This window comes from Heptranchias perlo, chromosome 39 (genome assembly GCF_035084215.1).
Source record: "Heptranchias perlo isolate sHepPer1 chromosome 39, sHepPer1.hap1, whole genome shotgun sequence".
In the NCBI taxonomy this organism is placed as follows: domain Eukaryota; kingdom Metazoa; phylum Chordata; class Chondrichthyes; order Hexanchiformes; family Hexanchidae; genus Heptranchias; species Heptranchias perlo.
Window position 1 is genome coordinate 6,721,974 of NC_090363.1, and position 15,332 is coordinate 6,737,305.

At 44.9% G+C, this 15,332-nt stretch overlaps 2 protein-coding genes across 2 annotated transcripts; both read left to right on the forward strand.

The window, feature by feature from the left end:
• The first annotated feature begins 599 nt into the window (after nt 1–599).
• LOC137304919 (radiation-inducible immediate-early gene IEX-1-like) lies at nt 600–4,872 on the forward strand. Its single transcript, XM_067973707.1, has 2 exons — nt 600–840; nt 2,148–4,872. Exons 1-2 carry the CDS (start codon nt 661–663, stop codon nt 2,568–2,570), a joined length of 603 nt encoding a protein of 200 aa, XP_067829808.1. The 5' UTR covers nt 600–660; the 3' UTR covers nt 2,571–4,872.
• A 2,821-nt stretch (nt 4,873–7,693) lies between these two features.
• LOC137304921 (radiation-inducible immediate-early gene IEX-1-like) lies at nt 7,694–9,343 on the forward strand. Its single transcript, XM_067973708.1, has 2 exons — nt 7,694–7,965; nt 8,422–9,343. Exons 1-2 carry the CDS (start codon nt 7,810–7,812, stop codon nt 8,710–8,712), a joined length of 447 nt encoding a protein of 148 aa, XP_067829809.1. The 5' UTR covers nt 7,694–7,809; the 3' UTR covers nt 8,713–9,343.
• The last annotated feature ends 5,989 nt before the right edge of the window (nt 9,344–15,332 follow it).

A 15,332-nucleotide genomic window follows, 5' to 3' on the forward strand; every position in this document is an offset into this window, starting at 1 on the left:
GGGAGAGTGCCACTAGTAAGTTTCAAATTGACCCTCCTAAATTTAAAAAAAAACTTACATTGCAGGAATTATTTAGAAGAATGTAAAAAAACCACTGCAGCGAAAAGCAAAACTATTTGCTCCTGCAATAAAAACTTCTGCGAAGGACCAATTGGACAGAACCTCCTTGATCCACACACGCTGGCTGAGCTGGTGAGCATTTCCAACATTAGAACCATAGAATCTTACAGCACAGAAGGGGGGCCATTCGGCCCATCGTGCCTGTGCCAGCTCTTTGAAAGGTCTATCCAATTAGTCCCTCTCCCCCTGCTCTTTCCCCATGGCTCTTACATGCTCTGTTTTTATTTCAGATTTGCAGCATTTTGCTTTTTGTCCCACTGGGCTCCAAATCCAAGTGAATTTTTGCACCCCAAAAAAACTCACCCAACTCAGGTTTAGCCAATCAACGCACAGGGGAGGCGGGGCTCGGTGTCATCTGCCATTTGCTGGCAGGGAGAAGGCGGGGCATTCGATGATTGACGTCCCCGCTAACCAATCACCAGCTCGCTGGCGTCCGCCAATCACCCAGGTGTATAAAAGGAGTCGGTGCCGCAGTGATGTCTTCATATCCCTGACCAGCGAGTTTGAAGGCGGTTCCCAGTGCAGTGGCCCGAGAGACCGATGTATTCTGCAGTCGCCCCCATCAGTCTGCCGCTCCCCCGCTCAACGGGGAAGCTTTACAGCCTCGACAGCCGGAGGCACACCGAACCCGAGGTCTTCACCTTCGAGCCGATCCCAGAGCCCAAACACGGGTACAGACCCAAGAAGCGGCCACTTAAAGTCCTTTATCCAATTCACCGAGTAAGGATCCTGCTGCTTTAGTGCAGAGGCTAGAGAAATATAGTTTAGATTTGTTGTTGATTCTAGAGAAATAATTTAGTTTGATTTTGATTCTGGAGAAATTTAATTTGATTTTGATTCTGGAGAATCATAATTTAGTTTGATTTTGATTCTGGAGAAACATAATTTAGTTTGATTTTGATTCTGGAGAAATTTAATTTGATTTTGATTCTGGAGAATCATAATTTAGTTTGATTTTGATTCTGGAGAAACATAATTTAGTTTGATTTTTGATTCTGGAGAATCATAATTTAGTTTGATTTTTGATTCTGGAGAATCATAATTTAGTTTGATTTTGATTCTGGAGAATCATAATTTAGTTTGATTTTGATTCTGGAGAATCATAATTTAGTTTGATTTTGATTCTGGAGAATCATAATTTAGTTTGATTTTGATTCTGGAGAATCATAATTTAGTTTGATTTTGATTCTGGAGAATCATAATTTAGTTTGATTTTGATTCTGGAGAATCATAATTTAGTTTGATTTTAGTTTCTGGAGAATCATAATTTAGGTTGATTTTGATTCTGGAGAAACATAATTTAGGTTGATTTTTGATTCTGGAAAATCATAATTTAGGTTGATTTTTGATTCTGGAAAATCATAATTTAGGTTGATTTTTGATTCTGGAGAATCATAATTTAGGTTGATTTTTGATTCTGGAGAATCATAATTTAGGTTGATTTTTGATTCTGGAAAATCATAATTTAGGTTGATTTTTGATTCTGGAGAAACATAATTTAGGTTGATTTTTGATTCTGGAAAATCATAATTTAGGTTGATTTTTGATTCTGGAGAAACATAATTTAGGTTGATTTTTGATTCTGGAAAATCATAATTTAGGTTGATTTTTGATTCTGGAAAATCATAATTTAGGTTGATTTTTGATTCTGGAAAATCATAATTTAGGTTGATTTTTGATTCTGGAAAATCATAATTTAGGTTGATTTTTGATTCTGGAGAATCATAATTTAGGTTGATTTTTGATTCTGGAGAATCATAATTTAGGTTGATTTTTGATTCTGGAGAAATACACTGGGTAATTTTAACCTAACTTGCCAGGCGGGAATCCCACAGGATTAAGTGGAAAGCTGGTTTTACACCCTGCCCAATATTACTCTCCGGGCAGGTTAGGTTAAAAGTGTCCCAGTAGTTTTAGGTTGGTTGTGATTTGGAAATAACAAACTCCTGTAGAAATCCAGTGTTTGAAGATTGCTGCCAAGGATCGCCCGTTAACCAGATTTTTATCTTGTATTTTTGGTTCCGCAGCCTCGGAGGGCCCTCCCTGCCAAGAAGGACATGACCAAGAGGCTGTTCCTGCTTCTCGTTTCCATCGTTGCCTTCCAGGTGTACAGCGCCACGGAGCAGTGTGAAGATGAGCCGAGTCTGGTCTCCGAGGGAATGGAGCCAGAAATGAGGAGTGAACTCGCCCATCCTATTGAGGCATTTTGGATGTCTGATTCTGCTGCCCTCCCGGCTCCTGCCTCCCCGCGAGGAGAACGGGCCAATTCCACGTTGTTTCTATCCGACGTCCACCTCACACAGACGCTCGAGGGGCGGATTTTCAACTTAACTGAAGTCTGTGGGCATTTAGAAATCGGGCGGTTTCTGTGCGGGGCGATCATGACGCCTGCTTTACATTCGGTCGGTAAGTTGAAAGTCTCCCCCCACCTGTGCGAAAGCAGCGATTGAGCGCTGGGGTTTGGATCGAGCGGCTCATTCTACCGAGCATGCGTCACCGCAGTTTTCTGAGCGGTTTACAACCCCGAGCGGCTCCTCACTTGGGCTCGTTGACGCCCAGGAGCGATGAGGGCCTCAAGACATGAAGGAGAACTGAGTTTTCAAACAATTCGCAGAACAAAAATGCTCCAGGACTGCATGTCGAGATTGTAAAATAGGGCCGAATATATTGTCTTCTGCAGTTAGTGTTGAATTGCCAACAAATGAAGAATTTTATTGAATGGAAATTGCTAGTATTTGCATTCTGATTGCTAGCAAATGTGTAGGTTATTTAATTTATTCATATTTGGAATATTTTTGCCTTGAAATATTTCAAGTTATTTATTCTTGTGACTCGTCGTGTAATATTTTGTCCGATTTACTTTTAGGTGGGGGTGTTTTTCCAGAATTTTGGTTATATGGGGTGAGATCAACTGTCAGGGAACCCATGCTATTTAAGATGATCTAACACTCTATTGATAATGGATAATCAGGAAACTTCAGGTTTGCATTGACAAACCGCTTGGGAAGGAACTAAATATATAAGGGGATAGATTAGCATCTTCACTACCTGGGTGGTAATCTGTTACAGCACTGACTTCATGTCCACCTTGGCTCAATCAGCAGCACTCTTGCCTCTGAATCAGAAGGTTGTGGATTCAAGTCCCACCGCAGGCACAAAATCTAGGCCTGACGCTCCAGTGCTGCACTGTTGGGGAGAGCCATCTTTCACATGAGACATTAGACCGAGGCCCCGTCTGCCCCCTCGGGTGTACGTAAAAGATCCAAAGGCACTATTTTGAAGAGCAGGAGAGTTTCCCCCCCCCCCCCCCCCCCCCCGGTCTCCTGGCCAATGTTTTTCCCTCAACCAACATCACTAAAACAGATTATCTGGTCATTATGTTTGTGGGATCTTGCTGTGCGCAAATTGGCGGCCGGGTCTCCTACATCATAAGTGACTATACTTCAAAAGCATTTCATTGGTTGTTACATAGTCCACAATATAGAAACAGGCCATTCGGCCCAACTTGTCGATGTCGGTGTTTATGCTCCACACGAGCCTTCCACCCCTTTTCATCTCACTCTATCAGCATATCCTTCTATTCCTTTCTCCATGTGCTTATCTAACTTTCCCTTAATTGCAGAAGGGGATGTCCTGAGGTCATGAAAGGTGCCATATAAATGCAAGTTATTTCCTTTCTTTCTTTAATAGAGCCATGGAGAGGAAACGAGGCAAAGGGATGAGGGAGGGTTCCATATAGAGTAGATGTTCCCCACCACCAGGCAATGAAGATGAAAATCTGTTGCAACATTTTAAGTAAATGCCTACAGCTGCCTTCAAAGTATTTATGGTAAAACGGGCTGCTGTAACCTCTGACCATGAAACTAGGTGCAGCCATGGGTGAAGCTGCGTTCTACCTTGAGGTCTCTCCTTAGATGCAAACTGGAGGGTTCATGGTGTCAGAAGTGTGCTGCCTGCAGAACCGCAGTTTGCGGAGGCTGAGGTTCTGGGTTTTAATGGGACTAGCCCTAACTCTGAACTTTAGTGCTCCGATGGAGATAATTGTGGAATTTTTCATAATTTCATGTTAATTTATCAAAATGATTTAATTTATTGTCATATTTAAATGTATTTATTTTTCGATGGCCTCTTTATTGTATTTGAAATCTTTGTATTTAAATTTTGGAGTTAATGTATTTGACAGATGTGATGGCCAAGGGCAGGAATTACCCTTGGTGAAGTTCATCTCTAAATGCTTAAGGTGCTTGTACTATATTTCTGCGTGCACAACCTTTAAACCTGGCTTTAACATGCCTATTTTAAAAATGTCTTAAATGTTTCCCTACAGTGACTGCACTTTAAAAGTGCTTAATTGACTGAAGCGCCTTGGTACGTCCTGAGGTTGTGAGAGGTTGCTATATAAATGCTGCTTTCTTTCATACACAGGGGTGCAGTACAAGCACATGGAGCATTCCTGCATGAACTTTCCAAATTTCATCCTACCTCCCGCCCATCCCCATCTCATCTCCCTGCTGCAGCTTACTTGAGAAAGTTCAGCAGCCCGAGGGATTGGGGTGGGACTAGCCAGTCTCATCACTTCACGATCTGAATGATCAACAGGTTTGACACTGGTGTTGCCTGTGTGGAGTTAAGGGGTTGGAGATCGAAATATTTGATTTGAAGTCGTGCCTTTTCACATGGTTTGTTATGTTATCAAGTGGCTTAACGTCAAGACAGAATGTTGTGATGCAATAAAAACTCTTATTTATTAAAGTAGCCGTAATAGTTATTCATTGGATGCATTTTTGCTGGGAGATTTCCTCTTTTTAAACACAAAACAACTTATGAAGCCAGTGTGAGTCATAACGTGAACTCTCTTGGGGCCATTAGCCCGAAGATTGTTTACTTGATTGAGCAGATGACCACGCATTGAACAACCCAAATGGCTAGGAAAACATCCCATAATCCAGCACAGATGCCCCTCGTCTAGACCACAAAACTCTCACCAAAGCGAACGATTCAAACCCATTTTTTTATTAAGAGAAAGCTGGAAATCTGACATTGAAAACCATGCTGGAAATACACAGCGGTGTCGAAAATCGCCTTGGTCGATAACACAAAATGGGCAGGATTGCATTGGCCGCCTATTATTCTCCCCGCTCTTTATTCAGATCCATTGCGGTCAGCGGAATTGAGTATCAGGCTGGACATACCTGAGGGAAGGTTTTCTGCTTCTGTGCTCCCCTTTAAAATGAGCAGGTGAAAAATCATAAGCCGGGGAGTATGGATTCAGATCAGCCATGGTCTAATTGAATGGTGGAACAGGCTTGAGGGGCTGAATGGCCTGTTCTTGTGTTCCTGTGTAATAAGTGACCAGCACCATAACTCAACATCAGGTGTGAATGTATCAAATGATACATGATCTAACCCTGGTGCCATGGCTCAGTGGTAGCTCTCTTGCTCTGCATCAGAAGGTTGTAGGTTCAAGTCCCACTCCAGATACTTAAGATAAGAACGTAAGAAATAGGAGCAGGAGTTGGCCATATGGCCCCTCAAGCCTGCTCTGCCATTTAATAAGATCCTGGTTGCCCTTTGCCCTCAGACTTTCCTGTCTGATCCCCGATTCCCTTGAGCACATAATCTAGGCTGACGCTCCCTGTGCAGTAATGAGGGAGTGCTGCACTGTCAGAGGTGCCGTCCTTTGGATGAGACGTTCAATTGTCTGCCCTCACAGGTAAAAGATCCCGTGGCATTTTTTCGAAGACGAGCAGGGGAGTTCTCGCTGGTGTCCTGGCCAATACTTATCCCTCAATCAACATCACTAATCTGGTCATTATCACATTGATGTTTGTGGGATCCTGCTGTGTGCAAATTGGTTGCTGTGTTTCCTACATTACAACAGTGTCTACACTTCAAAAGTATTTAATTGGCTGTAAAGTGATTTGGGACATCCAGAGGACATGAAAAGTGCAAGTCTTTTTCTCATGGTGGTGAATAACTCCTACTGGGTGGCAGGGGGCTAAAACAGAAAGTCCAGAGGCTGCTAAATAATTCTCACAAATAAAACACGTTCCACACACCTGCAACCCCCTCAACATCACATCAGTCTCGTATGGAGTCCGACTGATTTGGTTACAAAGATTGCCACTGAATCTGCTTCATGAAATGGGTCCTCAGCTCATCTGCTAAATGATTTGTTTTGACTGGGAGGCAGGAAATCAATGGCAAAGATCACAGGTTTTCAGCAAAAATGGACAGATCACAGAATGCAATTCCCCAAAAACATTGGCACAAATCCAAAGCAATAAAACTAGAATTACGCTCAGTCACAGTGGGCCAGACCGTAAAGAAACATCATAAAATGTCTTTTAATAATAACATTTACATAGATAATTCCTTATTACCTTGCCAAAACATCCTAAAGTACTTCAGGAAATGAAGTACTTTGAAGTGTGCTGCCTGTTATGGGGGCAAATATAGTAGCTAATTTTTGCACAGCAAGATCCCACATTCAGTAATGATAACCAGTTAATCAGGAGTGTGGTGGAATACTCTCCACTTGCCCCGATGGCTGCAGCTGCAGCAACACTCAAAAAGCTCAACACTCAGGACAAAGCAGCCCATCCACCACCCTAAACATTCACTCCCTTCACCATCGGCGCACCGTGGCTGCAGTTTGTACTATCTACAGGGCACACTGCAACAACTCGCCAAGGCTTCTTCGGCAGCCACCTCCCAAACCCACGACCTTTTAGAAGGACAAGGGCAGCAGGTACATGGGAACAACACCACCTCCAAGTTCCCCTCCAAGTCACACACCATCCCCACTTGGAACTCGCGACCTCTACCACCTAGAAGGACAAGGGCAGCAGGCACATGGGAACACCACCACATGCATGTTCCCCTCCAAGTCACACACCATCCCGACTTGGAAATATATCGCCGTTCCTTCATCGCCGCTGGGTCAAAATCCTGGAACTCCCTACCTAACAGCGCTGTGGGAGAACCTTCACCACACGGACTGCAGCGGTTCAAGAAGGCGGCTCATCACCACCTTCTCAAGGGCAATTAGGGATGGGCAATAAATGCCGGCCTCGCCAGCGACGCCCATACCCCCAGAATGACTGTTTAAAAATCTATTTTTTGGGGGGAAGGAGTGGGGGGGGGGGGAATGCTGCTTGAGGGAGCAATCTTGGACATTATCCAATTTCTGCCCTTCCAATAGTGACACGGGTTCCATAGAAAATCAGGCAAAGGGGAATATTCAGGTTTAGCGTCTCACCCAAAGGACTGATTCAGTCGGTCCTTTGGTTCCAAAGTGCGTTCGTTTGTGTAACGTGGACAGTTTCAAATGAATAGGATACGAACGAGATGAGAATGCGGGGCTCCTGTCTCCTCTTGACCAAACCCCGTGAGTGGGACATTTTCTACGAATTTTACGTTTCGGAAATTTCATCTGCGTCCAGACACCAATCCAATCCGGCCAATCGGGTAACTGAAATGGGGTGGGACTTCTCATGGGTACCAATGAAAGTGCAAGGATACCATCAGCCCCGGGTAGGGGGCTGGACCTGTCCAACCCACCAGGAATGGTACAAAGAGGGGAGGAAGCGGCGGAGGAGCGAGCACATCTGAGGCTTGGGGCAGGGTCGACGCTCACCTGTGTGGCTTAAAATCCTGCTTCGTTCCCCCTGGTTAAACGATACCATCATGTGTCTGGCGAGAACCTGCGTCGGTTCCACCGGCTTCCCCGGCCACTCCAGCCGGAGTCAGCCTTTGGTTTTCACCTTCGAGTCCATCCCGGAGCGCGTACCCAAAATCCGAGTCAAGAAGCGATCTCGGCGAGTCCTCTATCCCCCTCATCAGGTACATGTCTTGCCCATTTTAACAAAGAAAGAGCTTTCATATATATATATATATAGGGGTATATATATATATAGAGAGAGAGAGCCTTTCAGGACGTCCCAACGCGATTTACAGCCAATTAAGTATTTTTTTTTGAAGAGCAGTCACTGTTGTAATGGGGCGGCCAATTTGCGCACAGCAAGATCCCACAAGCTGCAAGAATGACCAGATCGTCTGTTCTTAACGGTGTTGGTTGAGGATAAATATTGGCCCAGGATAAACAGTTGGCTATTCAGAAAACTCTTTTTTTGCAATTAAAGTTGTATCCCACTATAATTATTAAATGACATTTCCAAAATTAGATGTATATTTTAGGGAATTTTATTGGTTATAAGAGTAGCTTTAGTCATTACAATTATATCAGTGTGGATCTCTCGTTTTTAACATGCTCTATCTATCTTCTCTCTCTCTCTCCAGGTGAGAAGGTCCCTTCCTACCGAGAAGGACATGGCCAAGAGGCTGCTCCTGTTTTTAATCTCCGTTGTCCTCATCCAGGTGTACGGCGCCGTGGAAGACGAGCTCAGCCTCTCCTCTCCGGACCTGAGCGCTGCGACGCAAGTCTCGGCGTCTAGCCCGGCCCCTTCGGGCTTCTCCGCCTCCGCCGTGCTCCTCGACACGTCCCCGGGAGCTGAAGCCAACTGCACCCAACAGCCTGCAGGAGGGGACTCGCTACAGGCGACCGGAGTCGTCCGATCCTGCAGGATGTGAACTGCGAAATGGTTCAATCGTCGATTATTTGTTTTTTTTGTCCCGGGGGGAATCGGTCGAATTTTCTCCAGAGACATTATTAGCGGGTACACATTCCGTGTGACTACTGAGGGACCCATCAGTGAAAGACTGAAGCATGTTTTCTACACGTCAGTATTGTGTGTGTGCTGAAGACCCGTTGAAAGCGAACTTGGGACTCGTATCTGAAACCAAAAGTTGATGTAACGCGTTTGGCGTCTTGCATTCCTTGAGAAATTCAGGACTTTAAATCTATCTGAGTCCAATACTGGTGTTACTTCAGTTAATGTGTTATTTTGTTTGAGCTAACTAAATGCACTAACAGTTTGCACAAAACGTTTATAATTTAAATATTTATATATTGCATGTTTATTTATACTGTATATGGATGTATTTATGTCTTGATTTGTACAAATATGTCTGAACTTACTGGGTAAGTTCCATGTTGATAATCTCCCCCGTTGGGTAGAGCTAGAAAATTCACTTGTACCAAAGTCTGGGGTTTTTTGGATCAGCCATCCATGTCAATACATGTTTGTCTTTTCTGTACCATTTGTTATGTTCTAGGAACAAAGATTTGCAGCGATTTAAAATAAAGTTACATTATAAATGCCCTATCTTGTGGTTATTAAGGAGCTGTGCTTTGTGAAAAGGACAATTGACTCTTTTTCTTGTGGGGAATGGAGCAACTTTCCAAACCCTGAGGGGTTTTTTTTTGAGGGCGGTTTTGTTGTAAGGTCTTTGGAATTAACTATCAAGAGTGAAGTTGCTGTTCTTTTGGTCGGCATGTTCTACACAGTTCTGTTAGTTGGAGCCAGTTAGGAAACCAACATTAACTAAGTTGCAGAAACTTGATGCTGTTTCTCTTTCATCTGCTCCTTTCACTAACCCCCCCCCCCCGCCCCACCATCGTTCCCTTCAAAAGATGCTCACTCTCTCTTGCTGGCGTGAGGCCGCGTAGATGGCAGGCACCCTCTGGTACCTTGCACAAGAAGCTTGCGTGAGCCTAGACACTGTGGCCCTGGCTTTCCAGCCTGGTTCTGCAGGTGGATCTGGGATGGATTGGGTCAGATATGCTCTCAAGGATGTAGTCTACATGGTCCTTACCCCCTTCCCCCTTCTGACTTTCTGGGGGATATGCACTCGAGGATGCACTCTACTGTGTCCTTACCCCCTTCCCCCTTCTCACTTTTTGGGTTGGGGCACAGTGGTCTTAAAATATGCCTACCATTTGCCCTGGTTGAATGTACAGCACAAAAAGAGGCCATTTGACCCAACCGGTCTATGTCGGTGTTTATGCTCCACATGAGCCTCCTCTCACCCCCTCTTCATCTAACCCTAATTAACTTTGAAACATTATTTATTATCAAAATAAATTTAAGGCTGATAAGTGTTCATAAGTAAGCAGAGGAGGTTTAAATCAGAGAGGCCGGTGCGATCACTCTCAGTGCTGTCATGCATTATTTTTGCCAAAATCTTACTCCTGGAATCAATGTGACTTTTTCTCAGGCAGCTGAGAGGCTTCTCTTTCATCTACTGCAGCAATTTATGCCCTCCTTCTGGTATAATAAGTCTGGTAGCCATTGGGGCTAGGAATATAGAGTCATAGAGTCATAGAGTTATACAGCACGGATAGAGGCCCTTCGGCCCATCGTGTCCGCGCCGGCCATCAAGCCCTGTCTACTCTAATCCCATATTCCAGCATTTGGTCCGTAGCCTTGTATGCTATGGCATTTCAAGTGCTCATCCAAATGCTTCTTGAATGTTGTGAGGGTTCCTGCCTCCACAACCCTTTCAGGCAGTGAGTTCCAGACTCCAACCACCCTCTGGGTGAAAAAGTTCTTTCTCAAATCCCCTCTAAACCTCCCGCCTTTTACCTTGAATCTATGTCCCCTTGTTATAGAACCCTCAACGAAGGGAAAAAGCTCCTTAGTATCCATCCTATCTGTGCCCCTCATAATTTTGTACACCTCAATCATGTCCCCCCTCAGCCTCCTCTGCTCCAAGGAAAACAAACCCAATCTTCCCAGTCTCTCTTCATAGCTGAAGCGCTCCAGCCCTGGTAACATCCTGGTGATTCTCCTCTGCACCCTCTCCAAAGCGATCACATCCTTCCTGTAGTGTGGCGACCAGAACTGCACACAGTACTCCAGCTGTGGCCTAACCAGTGTTTTATACAGCTCCATCATAACCTCAGGCCTAGCTATGCCAAGATGCTCCATCATAACCTCAGGCCTAGCTATGCCAAGATGCTCCATCATAACCTCAGGCCTAGCTATGCCAAGATGCCCCTTTACCCCAATATGATCCTTACCCCAATACTGTCCTTGCCTGGTACTCAGATGTGTATATATGTATATATAAAATTAGTTTATCGCAGGTGAATTTGGATGTTGACTGCATATTTACACCTCATCCAGTCACGAAAACTAACTTACTCTTAATTTTCAGAGCCCAGCCAGATCCCATGGCACAATGTCAAAGAAGAGCAGAGGAGTTCTCCTCTCCGGAGTGCTGGACAATATTTATCCTTCAACCAACATCGCTAAAACAGATTATCTGGTCATTACCACATTGCTAGTCGTGGGATCTTGCTGTGCACAAATTGGCTGCAGCTTTTCCTACATTGCAACGGTGACTACACTTCAAAGGTACTTCATTGGCTGTAAAGCACTTTGGGACATCCTGAGGTTCTTCCTTTAGAATGGAAGGACATGGTGAAAAAAAATGGGTGGATGAGGTTGTGTCAAAGGCACTGCCTTGGTCCTAAAAATTCCCACATTCTTGTTTGGTCCCTTCTCTCTTTGACTCACTGCAGTTCCAAAAGCTGCTGACAGCCTTTTGGCACGTCTCCCAAGTAGCCATTTTTATCATGTGTGTGCGGGCTGGCAGGCCATTTGAGATGAGATCCATCCAACACAAATATTTCCTAGCAAGGATCCGCAGGAGTGAGAACTTTGGCTGACTTTTCCCTTCCCTGGACCATGGGCGCTGAGCCCAGTTGTAGCAATCCCCAGCTAAGATCAGCGAACTCATCACAGACTGGGGATGGAACTTGGGACTTCTCTGTTGTTTTATGGCTTGGTACCGCAATGATATAACAACCATCTCTCACAGCTAGTCCCCAAGTGTAATGTAATTCTAGGGTATTTAAATGAGCTGTTCATTCTTGCAATGGTCTCACTGCACTTCCTATACGCAGAGGTCATGCCATCGATGAACTAGGAGCTGCCAATCTCCTAAATCGCTAGTGACCACTCTACTTTATCTCCATCCAAGCCACTCCACACGATAGCATTATCAACAGCACACTAATCTCGGCCCTGAATTAGGTATCTAGATTTCATAGAATCTAACCACCCAGAAGGAGGCCATTCAGCCCATCGTGCCTGTGCTGGCTCTTCGAAAGAGCTATCCAATTAGTCCCACACCCATGCCCTTTCCCCATAGTCCTACAAAGTTTTCCTCTTCAAGTATTTATCCAATTCCCTTTTGAAAGTTACTATTGAATCTGCTTCCACCGCCCTTTCAGGCAGCGCGTTCCAGATCATAACAACTCACTGCGTTAAAAAGATTCTCCTCATCTCCCCCCTGGTTCTTTTGTCAATTCCCTTAAATCTATGTCCTCTGGTTAGTGGAAACAATATCTCCCTATTTCCTCTGTCAAAACCCCTCATTATTTTGAACACCTCTATTAAATCACCCCCTAACCTTCTCTGCTCTAAGGAGAACAATCCCAGCTTCTCCAGTCTCTCCACATAACCAAAGTCCCTCTTTCCTGGTACCATTCTAGTAAATCTCTTCTGCACCCTCCCCAAGGCCTTGACATCCTTCCTAAAGTGTGGTGTCCAGAATTGGACACAATACTCCAGCTGAGGCCTAACCATTGTTTTACAAAGGTTTAGCACAACTTCCTTGTGTTTGTACTCTACGCCTCTATTTAAAAGCCCAGGATCCCATGTGCTTTTTTAACAGCCTTCTCAACTTGTCCTGCCACCTTCAAAGATTTGTGCACATACACCCCCAGGTCTCTCCGTTCCTACGCCCCCTTTAAAATTGTACCATTTAGTTTATATTGCCTCTCCTCATCCTTCCAAAATGGAAATTTATTGAAGGAAATGTATTAAATGTATAGACAGAACAGCACAAACTAATTTACAATGACAGCAGTAAAAGGCTTGAACCTTTAAAACTACACTCTGTTCAATCAACAGCCGTGTGTGATGTGAAATCTCCTTGTTGCCAGACTGGAACACACTCTGGCACCCCCTTTTAAGGCTCTGCTTCACCCAGCACTTTCCTGGTAACGGTTCTCTCTCTGGGGTATAATTTGGTCTTGGGGACGGCAGTGCAAAACGCACGATGGCGGGTCGACCACCCGATCTACACCGGGCCCGATTTTCTTGATCATTGACTTCATTGGAAAAGAAAACTGATTCATTAACATCTGTTTTAGCGCTACCCCCGAAGGCCAATTTCGCACCCTCCCTCCCCCCATCTTTTTATCAGCCTTGGTCCCACAGGCTTAGATGATCCTTTGAACTGCCTAGAATGCCCAATAATGGCTTAATCCCCCCCCCCCCCCGATGGTTCCTTTGGGGAGGCAGGGGATGTTATATGGTCCACTCTAGAATGCTCCCACCTCCTACACCAAGTCCAGCAACCTCAGTTAACGCATCGAAACCGCCTGGAAATACCATCAAAGCCAACTTCTGCAATCCAGATGTTGCCAGAGCTGGATGGCCACATTGGCCTTCCTTGGCCTCCGCTGTATCTATCTATATTGACAGACCGAGCTAGTTCTGACTTTATCTGCCTATATGCAGTGCCAATACCTGTCACAGGCACACTGGGAAGTATTTCTTCTGACTGAATCATCACAGGTGCTACTTTATGGCTCTAAGTCCAACCATCGCCCGCATGGTAATTTGTAAAACCCAAGCTTGTCACCTGATTGCTGCTTGGTCAGTCCTTGTGGTGTCCACCATTATACTGTAATTAGGCTTCTCAACATAAAGAAATGGAATGCCTGCAGTTTTAATGAATTTAGCTTAAAATCCACTGATTTATGTCGCCTTGACACATACTTTGGATCTTGCTAAAGAGGGACCCATGAACAATTCCTGCAGTGTTAAAATGTTGGTACTGTCCACTGGGTGGTTATAGATAGTAGGTGCAGTATGCGTGTATCATGTTAGGAACATAGGAACATAGGAACAGGAGTAGGCCATTCAGCCCCTCGTGCCTGCTCCGCCATTTGATAAGATCATGGCTGATCTGTGATCTAACTCCATATACCTGCCTTTGGCCATTATCCCTTAATACCATTGGTTGCCAAAAAGCTATCTATCTCAGATTTAAATTTAGCAATTGAGCCAAGATTGGGATTAAGGTAGAAATTGCCCTTTGTTCCCAATTTTGCCATTTATAAAATAACATGCTGACAACAAAGTAACAAGAAACATAGAAAATAGGAGCAGGAGTGGGCCATTTGGCCCTTCCAGCCTGCTCCGCTACAGCCCCTCTGACTGAAAATGTCGCTCATTGTTGGGTTAAATCTCTCTCCTGAGAGTGGCGAGGGGTCTGTACCTTTGTTTTGTACTTTGCTGCTAGGCTGGATGTGTCTTCATAAATTCACCTGAATACATCCAGTATCAAACTCGAATGTTTCATTTGGGTCCTTATCTGACGATCGATTGATCAATCTGTCTGTCTGTCTATCGATGTATCATGTATCTATCTTTCTATCATGTATTTATCTATCTGTCTTTTTTTTTATTCGTTCATGGGATGTGGGCGTCGCTGGCGAGGCCGGCATTTATTGCCCATCCCTAATTGCCCTTGAGAAGGTGGTGGTGAGCCGCCTTCTTGAACCGCTGCAGTCCGTGTGGTGACGGTTCTCCCACAGTGCTGTTAGGAAGGGAGTTCCAGGATTTTGACCCAGCGACAATGAAGGAACGGCGATATATTTCCAAGTCGGGATGGTGTGTGACTTGGAGGGGAACGTGCAGGTGGTGTTGTTCCCATGCGCCTGCTGCTCTTGTCCTTCTAGGTGGTAGAGGTCGCGGGTTTGGGAGGTGCTGTCGAAGAAGCCTTGGCGAGTTGCTGCAGTGCATCCTGTGGACGGTACACACTGCAGCCACAGTGCGCCGGTGGTGAAGGGAGTGAATGTTTAGGGTGGTGTTTGGGGTGCCAATCAAGCGGGCTGCTTTATCTTGGATGGTGTCGAGCTTCTTGAGTGTTGTTGGAGCTGCACTCATCCAGGCAAGTGGAGAGTATTCCATCACACTCCTGACTTGTGCCTTGTAGATGGTGGAAAGGCTTTGGGGAGTCAGGAGGTGAGTCACTCGCCGCAGAATACCCAGCCTCTGTCGATCTATCATCTGTCTATCTATCTCTCTCTCTGTCTCTGTCTATCTATCTCTCTATCTGTCTGTCTGCCTGTCTCTATATATACCTATCTGATGTCTGCCTGCCTCTCTCTCACTCTACCTATTTCTCTCTATCTTTCTATATCTCTCTCTCTCTATCTATCTATCTGCCTGTTTCTCTCTTTATCTATCTGTCTCTCTCTCCCTATATTTCTGTCTGTCTCTCTCTAT